Genomic DNA, 12,101 nt, shown 5'->3' with positions numbered 1-12,101 from the left:
CTCTTCCATACAAAACAAAACAATATAATTGATCTCTTTCACCTCCCATTTGCCTGTTTTCCCCAGACTTTGACCTGTCTCTCCTCACACCTGAATCTCTTTGTTTCTACATCTGTCCTTGCCTTTCTTCCTCACCTTTCTTGCCCTTCCCTCCTGTCCCTTGCAGTCTGAAAGCTTGGCTGCCTTTTCAGAAGAAAGCTGATGTGGTGTGGAGATACAGAAATACAGAGCCTAGCATCTCAGAGAGGAAATCTGGCAGTACAGATAAACATTTCTCTCTCTCTTTCTCTCTCTCTCAGCCTTTCCACGCTTCCTTGTTTTGTAGAATTGACTTCATCAGAGATGGCTGATACTGCTCTAAGGATGGGCCATAAGGAGCTGCATAGGAGGGAGAGCTGTACCTCTCTCCTCTGCTAATAAATGAGCTTCACACCTACATTGTAATGCCTCCTTCTCCACACCATGTACAGGAACCTAACATGCCCTGGCACAGCTACCACTTGCAATCCCATAGACAACCAGTGGTAATGCATCCCTATTGTGTTCAACTTCCCGCCTCCATTCTTCTTCCGAAAGCAGATGTCAAAGTTGACTTGAGTCTCCAACTCCTCCCCTCCTCCCCACATACACAGCAAGCAAACCCAAAATGGCCATACATTACTCGAAGCCTGTCTGCCAAATCAGTCCATTTCTCACTTCCCATCCCTATTTTTTAGGTCCAGTAGCCAAGATGCCCTCATGTCCTTCTCCAGGAGAACAGAACTCAGGCACTTACGAGTCTTCTGTGTCATCATTATAGTAAAGAGTCATATTCAGGAAATGTTGTGCCTCTGAGCACTCCTCCCACATGCAGGTCATAAGAGAAGTGTAGTCATTATAACAGGTCAGGCTCTGCTGTGGGATGCTCTCTGCAAGGGGAAAAGCAGACACAATAGAAAACATGGGTCATAAAGAAAAGTTGTGAGGATTAATGGAATAGATGCACACTCTGCCACCATAGTGGGGAAGGACTGAGCAGTAAGGACTAAGATGAATTCTGGAGCAAAACCCTTGCATGTTGTTTAATGCGCATATTGTAGATTTCATGAATATATCCTTACCCTTCCACAGGCCCACTGTTGGGAGACAATAAAGAAAGAGGGTGATCACCAGTCCTTAGAGCCCAGCTGACAGTCCCCATGTTGCCAGTTCTCATGATGATATCGTGAGCTTCAGGATAATAGTGTTTATTTTAAAGTCTCAACTTCTGTATTCAGATTATCGCCTGAGCATCTCAGGTTAGAGCTGCACTGACATTTATGATTCATCCTGAGGGTTGCCCCCAACCGTCCCAAATCACAAGCTGCCCCTCCTCCTTATATTTTACTTTCTGGCCCACAAAGTCAATCGGACTGTATTTCCTGTTTTCAATTTGAGGCCCTCTAGTCTGTGAATAAGTATCTCCTTCTGTGCTGAGCGCTAATGATGGGCAGTAGAGACCAGAATTGGGAATGCAGAAGGGCTTAGAGCTTGGAACAAGGAATTGTGGGACTCCTGTGGATGACTTTCTGCACTTGCAGCCTGCAGTGCTTGGGTGAGTTCTGAACATATTGCAGAGAAGGGACAGCTTGGGGGAGGCGTGATTTTAGACCCTGAAGGTCAGAAGAGTTTTTTGGGTCATGTTGCATTGCTGTCAGGGGCAAGCCCTAGGGTTTTAATTTAGATGGCTGGCAGATATGGGCTATAGAGATACCTTACAGCTGATCCCGAAGCAGGTTAGGATGTTGTTATGTTTTGTGTTGTTTTAGGTTTGACCCTGTACATTTTGCTAAGAGGTTAGACAATGGATTTATATAGGAGGGTTTCAATAAGGATAATACTGCCTCAGGGAAGGAGTTGGACTAAATGAGCTCTCAAGTCCCTTCCAACAGTACTTCTCTATGATTCTTAATATGGGAATATAAACATAGCTCTCATTTTATGTAAAGAGTGTAAGTTTTTAGCCTATAAATTTGTAGAGGAAAGCATGAGCAATGCTCTAGGAATGCACATCCAAGTGGCTCAAAATATGCTATAACAGTCATGCTCACCTGCTCCTCTCCACAGACTGCCATCTTGACAGGATAGAGAGGCTTGTGTGTACTGATGATCCTAAAAGCAACACTGTTGGGAGTCTTGTACTCCTGGTAGGGTCACCCATAGCAGTAAGATCAAAGGTGAGGTATCAGACAAAGAGCAGTCCAACCTAACATAAAGACCTCAATGGTGGAGCAGGCAGATGAAGATGGCATACTTCTCAATGGCTGTAAAAGCAGATGAAGACTGCAGTATAAGAGAAACCCCAGTCATCTTGGATTTCCTTGCCACTGGACACAGGTTTCTCCTCCACCAAGATCCATGGGTTGCCAACATCCAACATAAAACAAGTCACATGTGGGCTTCTCCCACTGGACCCAACATCTACCACAATAACCAATCACCAATACCCAAACCTCTACAAATCCCTGCAATAATGGATGAGTTGTGATGGAGACAGATGAAGTGATCACCAAACGTCCCTAGTCATAGATCCACACGCAGACGGCAGTCACGTGATGGCCACTGCACCCTTGGAATAGGACAAGAAGGTGATTTGGCAGCTGTGAATGTGACTGAGCAGTCCCTTTTAGGATCCCCTCTGCTCACCCCGCATGGGGAGGGGGCAAGAAAAGGTGCCTCAGACATAGGCTTTCTCACTTTATCTTACCTGACTGGATAGCCACTTCCAGAAGGATCACTCAAATTGTGGTCAAAACACAAAAATGTCCTTTGCATCTTGGAATGTACAAACCCTACTAGACAACCCAAACTGTGACAGACCTGAATGTAGAACAGCTATTGTCAGCTGAGGACTCTCGTATTTAACATCAGTATTGCTGCTATCAGCAAGATCAGACATGCAAATGAATGCCATCCGAGGGAGGAGCAGGGTGGCTATATGTTCTTCTGGAAAGGGAAACCTGCAAATGTGAGGCAAATACATGGTGGTGGTTTCACCATTAAGAACCAGATTGTCAGCCAAATGACTGATTTTCCTGTTGGCATTAATGAGCGCCTCATGACTTTTCACCTCCAAAACTGACCAACAATTTGTTTTCTACCATCATCAGTGCATATGCTCCAATAGTCATTGCCAAGGAAGAACAGAAAAAAAGTTTTATTCTGACCTTAATGAAATCCTGACTAGCATTCCAAAAGATGATAAGATCATCTTCCTTGGAGATTTCAGTGCAAGAGTTGGCAGGGTCTTTAATATGTGGAGGGGCGCTATTTGGAAGAAAGGAGTGAGCAAGGCCAATTCCAACAGCATCCTCTTACTCAACTAATGTGCAGAGCATGGCCTTGTCATTACTAGCACTATCTACAGACAACATGACGGGTACAAAACAATATGGCAACATCCCCACTCAAAACAATGGCACCTCCTTGACTACACCATCGTAAGAGCATGTGATCTAAAAGACATTCATATCACACTGTTATGAGAGGAACCAATGACTGCTGGACTGATCATTTTTTAGTGAGATCAAACATCTCCACTAGGTTGCGTTGACACATCAAAAGCAACCCAAATCAGTCCAATGACAGTATAATATCAAATGCCTTCCGACCCTAGACATGGGGAAGCCCCCCAAACATATATCAGCAAGAAATTCACCTATCTTAGGATTGAAAATGATAACACTTGTATTGAGGAAGACTGGCAAGCATTAAAGGAGACCGTCCATGAGGCTTGCATAGAACCAATTGGCTTTATCACTGAATGCCATCAGGACTGATTTGACTAAAACAATGCTGAGATCAAAGCCCTTCTCAATAGGAAGAGAAAAAGCTTTCTGTGACTGGCAAAAAAGTCATCTTACATCTAGGCAGAAGCAGGGAATTTTTTGATGGCTTAAAACTGAAGCCCAGAGGAAGATGAGAGAAATCAAAAACAAATGGCGGGAAGAGAAGGCAAAATAAATCCAACAATTTGTTGACAATCATGACATGTGGTGTTTCTTCAGTGCAATCAAGGCTATGTATGGACCAGGCTCTTTTGGACTCACCCTGCTTAGATGTGAAGATGGCAGTACATCAAAAGACAATGAGTCCATCAAAAACCACTGGAAAGAGCACTATCAAAAGCTCCTGAACTGAGAATTGACAGTGACTGACGAAACCATCAAATCCATCCTGCAGCATCCAGGAAGGAAAGCACTTGCCAGTACACCAACCTCTGAAGAAGTTCACCAGGTGATAAGACAGATGAAGTACAACAATGCATCTGGGCCTGATAGCTGACCAGCTGAGGTCTTAAAAGTTGGTGGGAAAACTATGGCCAACGAGCTCCACATACTGTTTCTCAAAATCTGGAACACTGAGGAAATTCCCACTGACCTAGGGAATGCCAAAATTGGCACAATTTTTAAAGAGGGAGATAAGTCTTTGGGAACTATCAAAGTATTGCCCTCCTCTCCATTGCTGGGAAGATCCTTGCTCAAATTCTGTTGAACTTGTTGCTCCCTCTTGCCAAGGAAATCCTTCCTGAGTCTCAGTGTGGCTTCAGACCATCAAGAGGCACCATGGACATGATTTTTGCAGCCCAGAAGGTCCAGGAAAAAATGCCAAGAACAACACCAGGAACTGTACATGTACTTTATAGATTTGACCAAAGCCTTTGACTCTATTAACCATGAGGCTCTATGGAAGATCTTATTGAATTTTGGCTGCCCAGGAAACTTTATCACCGTCCTAAGACTCCTTCATGACCAAATGACTGCCTCCATCCTATACAGTGGCTCCATTATGGAACCCTTTGCCATTCGAACTGGCATTAAGCAGGGCTGTGTGATTATACCAATTCTGTTTTCCATCTTTCTTGCGGTCATCAAGATGCTCATCCGTGACCATCGGCACATGGCATTAACACCAAGTACAGGATGGATGGGAACATTTTCTATCTCTTCCACCTCTATGACAAAACCAAAATTACTTTGGCATCAATTGTGGAACTTCAGTACGCTGATGATTGTGCTGTCATTGTACATACTGAAAAGGATCTGCAAACAGCCCTTAACTACTTCTCTCAAGCATACCAGTGGCTGGGGCTGACCCTTAGCATCAGAAAAACAAAGGTGCTTTGCCAGCTTGCTCCAGGCCAGTTTATCCCTGTGGCAAAGATCTTCATTGATGGATAGGAGTTGGAGAATGTTGAACACTTTGTGTACCTCAGCAGCCATTTCTCAAAGGCCAGCATTGATGAGAAGATCCAGTATAGCATCCAATGTGCCAGCTCTGCCCTCAGAAGATGGAATCATCATGTATTCGATGATCATGACATAAGGACTCACATAAAGCTCCTACTATATAAGGCTGTGGTAATTCCAACTCTTCTCTATAGTTGTGAAGATTGAGTAATCTACAGGGACCGCCTTAAAAACCTGGAACGCTATCACCAGTGATACCTTCGGAAGATCATTGGCATACAGTGGGAGGATTGTCACACAAACATCAGCATCCTCACTGACATTAACACCAGCATGGAAGTGCTGATTATTCAACATCAGTTGTGGTGGACAGGGCATTGCGTGCACATGCCTGATGTATGTTTACCGAAACCACTGCTATACTCCCAGCTTAGTCAAGGACAAAGGACACACAAGGATCAGAGGACACACTTCAAGGGCACCCTCAAGGTGCATTAAGTGTGGCATTGACATCACAAGTTGGGAAGCACTAGCCCAGGAGAGGCAGAAAAACAACAGAAATAGAAGGAAAGGAAACAAGACCAAGAAATCCATGGTTCAACCCTCCCTTTAACCACCATTTGTGGCATTTGCCAGAGAATCTGCGGCCCTAAGATCAGCCTTCTTAACCACCAATGAACTCATCTACAACCCTTTACTTCACCCACAGTGGGAGTGATCATCCTCACCCCTGAGGGATTGCTGATGATGGGGCAGCTCACCTGCTGGCCTACAGGGTGATCCAACCCACCAGGCTCCCCACAGGTCCAGAAGATTGGCAGTAGGGAAATGGTAGCAGCATTAATTGCTTCCAGAGCTGCAATAATTAATTCTCCCACACTGCCAAATTTCTGGGCCTGTGGGGAGCTCCATAGGCTCTGTGCACCAGATTGTGCTGGCACATGGTTGCTCTGCGGCTGCATCTGGCACATGGAGCCATGCCAGCACATCAGATCACTTCCAAGTACTGACCCCATGCTTGATCAGGCCCACAGACCAACTCCACATGCAGGTCTGCGTGCCCCCCCTGCCATTCTTGATGGGCAATTGGCTAGTACATATATAACAGTAAGTGCTTCATTTGAAAGTGCTTCTAAATTGTACTTGCTTTCTTCAGCTTCACTTTTGGAGCACCTGTGCCATTGTTTGAAGTGCTTCAAAGGATGTGCACACCTGTATGGTTTGTTCTCTGAAGAGCTTCAAAAGCATTTGAAGTGCTTCAAATGTTACATCTCTTCACATGCTTAGAGGCCAGCTCTGCCTACATCTTCAAATATCTTTTCCTGAGATTTTGAAGGGGACAACTGTGTGAATAGCATATTGGATGAAGGGGGCAGGGAGGGACCATTTGGTTCCTTCTGTTTTCTGCTTTGGCAGAGCAGAAATGGAATGAATGCAGGAATGTGCTTCCTTTTGGGAACCAGAGTGTTTCAGGTTGGCCCTGTTACCTTTCACAAAGAAACACATTTAGTTACCTACCTGCTGTCCATGCTTCCACTTAGACACACATTCATTTATGCTCCAGATTTGACCCATTCACCCTTTCTGTCTCCTGTCTCTCTCTCCAACCACTTTCAAAAGTCTGGCTATTTCTCCACATCATCTCCAGTTCATTGTCCATTCACCACCTGCCTTCTTCATCTCATCTGCTTGTTCAGTCCTCCACATGTCTGTACATCCATCTCTACTTCCCACCTGCACATCTACCACCCCACTGTCCATCCCTAGCTGTCTGCCTATCCACAATACATTCATCTGAAATGGCAGAGGATGAGAGCTGAAGGACACAGAGAAGAGTGACAGCACTGAATGGAGGGCATGGGAGAAATGATGACAAACGGAAAGGAAGAAAAAGAAGATTAAAAAATTTGGAGCCCACCTTGAAGTTTCCTGACCCCAAAAGCCCAGGGCAGCAGGAGCAGAAAAATGCTGTAGAAGTTCATCATGGTCCCACTTGCCTTCACATGAAATACAATTCTGGATCAGGAGTCAGCTCTTGCCTCTGTGGCCCTGCTGTTCATGTGCTCCCACACACATACATGCTTCTGGAGAACAAGGAAGCAAAACTCTTGTGGTACACAGGAGAAGGTCCAAAACCTTCTCTGAGAGAAAATTCCCTCCCCCTGCATAAAATATCTTCCGGGATGGCCATTTCTGGAAGAGCAAAATCTGTCTCACTCGTTGCTAGCTGGGTGATTACTGGCAGGCACTGTATTGTATCACTATAATGCAGGGACTACCCCTCTTCACCCTGACACTAAAAACCAACCCAAAGCTTTGGAGTGAGGGGAATTCAGCCTCCACATTCATTTGCTACTCTTCCCCAAATGATAACATAGCTCCCTTAGCTAGCAAAGCAGGCAGACAGATGACCCCCCGATCTCTTACTCACTGGCAGTTGTGGCATCCTTGCAGATGAGGGAATCAGCAGCAACACACTTCCCAGAGCTAGAGAGACCGAACTGACCATGCTCCCCACATCCTCAGCCCTCTCAATCAGACTAGGGTTGGAGGCATCTAAGCCTGCCAAACATCTCCTTTCCAGATTCAGATTCAGCCCTTAATGTCACGGAGTAAGAAGTGAGACTTACACAAGCCGAACTTCCTGGATTTGGCTTCTTTCAGAATTTCCAGGAGCCCTGACAGGAAGTCTTTCTGTTCACACTGTTATACCGAACTGTTTCTATTTTAAGTGTTTACAAGAACTGTATCTTGTGGGTTTTGTAAAATCGTAAGCAACAACTCACTACTGATAATGACTGCCTTTCCTGCCCCGTCTTCTGGCCTCCTCCCTCCCAAGCCTGCTTAGATACAGAAAAGGAAATGGAGAGCATGGCTGCAACAGTCACAGGAAGGAGATGGCATTCACTTCCTATCTGTCCCGGCTTTGTCCCAGGACCCTGCTGGATCCTGTCAGAACCTAAATGTGGGCTCTCAGAGGCAGGGACAGCCCTTTACTACCAACCTGTGCTTTGCCTCTGCTCCAGACTCCTGGGCCAGAGTCCCAGGATCCCAGATGGCACTCCCTCAGCCATGTAACTGTTAGTTTGGCATTTACAGACAGCTGGCAATCTTATTACACATCCTGTATGGCTGTGCAAATGCATACTAGATGTCAAAAAGCAGAGAAAGGAGCCAAACAATTTAGACCAATAGTGTAGTGGTTAGGGTACTCACCTAGAAAATGAGTGATCCAGGTTCTAGGCCCCTCTATAGCAGGAAAGCTTAAATCTGTATCCCTCCTATGTACCAGTACAGTGCTTGAACCACAAAGCCATAAGCTAGGCATTAGCCAAACTCCCAGTCACTTCCCCTTCTGCTACCCACATAGTGGATTATTGTTTTGTTTTGTTTTTGCTTCATGTTGAATATGACGCATATCCAGTACTGTGTGTACCTGCCCAGCCGGAGCACAGCCTGCCAGAAAACAGGGTGTCTAACTGTGCATAGGTATCACAACCAGTAGATACACAGCCAGGTGAGTGCTGTTTGGGTATGTAAAGTGAAGTAGGATTCTGCCCCTATGACTTCTATTAATTTTAGGCTGTCTCTTCAAGAATAAATGATTAATTATTAGATGACACATCAGAGGAGATGGGAGAAAACTGGAGGGAAGAGAGAAGAGGACCAGAAAGGTAGGATAATCCATCCAAGGATGCCACGGTGCAGGGGTTTGGAGAGAACTCCACGTCAAGCTGCGGACAAGCAAAACCCATGACATGGGTGACACTTTGTGTGTTAAGGTGCACCAGCATGAAAACTGCAGACCTGCTAGTCCCTGCTGCCACCAAGAAGCCTGCCAACTGCCAAGGAGATCGGTGGAGGGCTTCTGGGTTCTGGGGCCCTGCACCCCTAGCTGCTGACAGGCAAAACTCTGCCATGGGTGTTTGCCGGACTGTGTCTGTTTTGGGGAAGTTGATTGCCTGCATTGATTCTTTCCTCTCCTTAGTCTGTGGTCTTGTAGGTGTTAATTGTTGCTAAATAACTTGTTACATTAGCTAGCAACTGTGTATTGAGCTGGTCCCTGAGTGAATCCTGATTGATTGGTAACTGGCAACACAGTAGCTTAGCAGCCAGGCCTGCAGTAGTGTCTACCCCTACCCTGCCCCAAGACAGACATAGTTGCACAAGCACCCATGTCACAAGTTTTGCCTGTCAGCAGCTAGGGGTGCAGGGCCCCAGAACCCAGAAGCCCTGTACCGATCTTCTTGACAGTTGGCAGGCTTCGTGGTGGCAGCAGGGGCCACCATCCCTGCAGCTTTCACTCTGCTGCACCTTAACATACACAGGGTCACCCATGTCATGAGTTTTGCTTGTCTGCAGCTTGAGGAAGTTTCCCCCAAACCCCTGCACTTATCTCCTTGAAACTTGGCAGGCTTTGTGTCCTCAGCAGGGGCTAGCATGCCTGCAGTTTTCACCCCCTTGTGACATAACACATACACATGAGGTGAGTTTTTCTTTTCAATAATTTGGGGTGCAGTTCCCCCCAAACCCCTGCACCTATCTTCTTGAAACTTGAGGCTACCATCCCTGAAAGATTCATCCAAATCAGACAAAAAACAGCAAAGTTATAGATATTTCATTGATTCCCCATTATACCCTATGGTCAAATCTCCGAAGCGGCTTTGAAGATTTTCCGAAGCAGTTCAGAAGTTCCTAACCACTTCGGAAAGCCTAATGAAGCCAGTGGTTCAATCCGGGCATGCTGCTTTGGTGTCCGAAGCATCCAAATTTTCTCCAGATCAGAAGCACAGTCTGAAGCCTCGCACAGCCCTACTGTGAGGCCACTTGCATGTGGCAGGAGGGAGCTAATGAGGAACACACCTGGCCAGAAGAGGGTTCAGGCTGGAGCTGTATAAGCCCAGAACTTGCAATGATCAGAGAGGCTCTCACCAGCAACCATGAAGTGAGCAGCTCCTGGCTGCAGGGTAGCAAGGCTCCTGCCGGGACCTGGATATTGCTGAAGGACTCTTGTAGGCCTGGGAACAGAAGCAAGTTCCCTGGACTAAGAATGATTGGGCTTTTACAGGTAAATGGACTTGTTTATGTTAAGCCCCAAAAGGGTTTGAGATGTCTGCCAGATGATTAAGATGCTTCTCACCTATTTAAGTTACACTCGTAGTTTAGCCTTGAGCCCTGAGGTACCATAGGCTCAAAGCCTACCTAGAGAACTGATAACCCAGGAGCCCTCAAACTAAGAGTAGGACCCAATAAGGGGTCCAGCAGCTGAGGAAAAGGCTGAGATTTGAACCAGAGGGTCCATGAACCTAAGCAGGTGAAGCTGGACTAGAGAGTCCAAGGGCCCAGAGGAGGGGTTGTGGGCAGGACCAGGGGTCCAAGAGCCCAGAAGGAGACTATGTAAGGGGACCAGGGGGTCTGAGGGCCCAAGGGGGCCAAGTGTACAAATAGTTAGCATCAAAGGGAGAGAGAACATCCATGAGGCTTGGGGCATAGTGTAGGGGAGGAAACAGAGCCACGGATTGAGCTCTTAAGGCTATGGGTGTGCTGGAGGGGCACAGATACACATGTAGCCCTTGAAGCTACAGGGGCCCTCCGAAGGCACAGGCCAGCTGAGAGGGTCTGTTGAGATTAAGGGTCAAGGCATGGCATGGCAGGAAACCATTAAGGAAGGACTGTAATAGAGATTGAGCCAAGCAGGGGTCACACAGCTGCCCCAGGACAGAAACCTGCCACAGCATGCCATTGGACCAGGTGGGCTCTGTGCTTCTACCTCTGTGGGGCTCCCAGCACTCCATCTGGGGGCCCCATGTGGAGGCACTGAGCACAGTGGTATACAACTGGACAGCTGGTGAGCCTGCAGGAGGAGGGTGGGGGTTGGGGTGGAGATGACCCCCCACCACTGTGCACAGCCCCCACTGCCAGCAGCAGCAGTAGGCCCCCCCATACCCACACACACTCCTGGCACACGTGTATAAATGCCCTGTATTCCTCGTGAGAAAAAGGCCCAGATAATAAAATAGCTTACAGTGCAACCTCCTAGAAATTGCCAATGACACAGAGCTAGGAAGTGAACCAGAGAGGTGTTTTTGCTACATACTTATTTCTATGAATAAGGAAAGCATTATGATGAACTCAATCTTTTAGTGACTTGCCTAACTGCAGGATTGTATGACTATTGCACTAGTCACTGTTGCTTCTCCTTCTTGCTGTTTTTAATCCTACCTTGATGTACCCAAATAAGCATTTTGGATCAGGGAGTATCTTCACCTGAGGGTTTCTACAGTGTCTAGTGTATGCAATCAAAAGCACTGGAGTGGGGTCCCACATGAGTTTGAAATGCTGTTTATAACAAGTTACATTATCCAAATGAACAAATTACACTGAATAACAGTAAACAGATGTATCCAATTAGCACACTAAGCAGAACTAGTATTTCTGACATACACCTGCTAAGAAGTGCTGGACTCCATCTTCCTCCCATCATCAGTTGTGACACTGCAGCAAAGCCAGAGCTAAACATTGTACTTGGCAGGTGATGCATTGAAATCTAAATGATTTCCCAAGGTCAGATCTCTGAGTGGCAGCTCTTGAGTCAGTGGCTTTCAGGAACTTGCAAAGCTTTGCTTGCAATAAAGGAATTGGAGAGAAATGGATTTTCCTCTTTGACACAGCTTATACCTTACACATGATTGTTACCGAAGCAGCTAGTTCAGATGCATTACGATCATCTAGCAACAGGCAATGCCTAGAAAAGCAGCAAATCCTACAGTATTTTAGCAAGCAAAACTACAAGCATCACAAGGTCCTGGCTTGACAATCTGCACATCTTATCTCCTGCATAGTTGATCTTGCAATTAAGTACGTCTCCATGGTTTTGTGCACTCTAATTATGGT

The 12,101-nt window shown here is 46.2% G+C and overlaps 1 protein-coding gene across 5 annotated transcripts in view; it reads right to left on the bottom strand.

Annotated features, from left to right (window-relative positions):
• The window catches only part of LOC109316626 (cytokine receptor common subunit beta-like), a 43,810-nt gene that overhangs the window by 16,903 nt on the left and 14,806 nt on the right, over positions 1–12,101 (bottom strand). For 2 of the 5 annotated variants that reach the window (XM_019544848.1, XM_019544849.1), the window contains exons 1-3: positions 7,639–7,829; positions 7,126–7,204; positions 776–908 (exon numbers count right to left, since the gene is read on the bottom strand). The exons of 1 other annotated variant lie outside the window; for it this stretch is intronic. In XM_019544848.1, the coding sequence (XP_019400393.1) occupies positions 776–908; positions 7,126–7,204; positions 7,639–7,716 (290 nt within the window). In that variant the 5' untranslated portion in view covers positions 7,717–7,829. Of the gene's footprint in view, positions 1–775; positions 909–2,069; positions 3,561–7,125; positions 7,292–7,638; positions 7,830–12,101 lie in introns of those variants that run through there. 2 more of the 5 variants (XM_019544850.1, XM_019544851.1) reach the window with 2 other exon arrangements.

This window comes from Crocodylus porosus, unplaced genomic scaffold, assembly GCF_001723895.1.
Source record: "Crocodylus porosus isolate Cpor-Errol unplaced genomic scaffold, CroPor_comp1, whole genome shotgun sequence".
NCBI lineage: Eukaryota > Metazoa > Chordata > Crocodylia > Crocodylidae > Crocodylus > Crocodylus porosus.
Note: the sequence above shows the minus strand (reverse complement) of the source record. Positions and strands in the feature narration are given on the sequence as shown.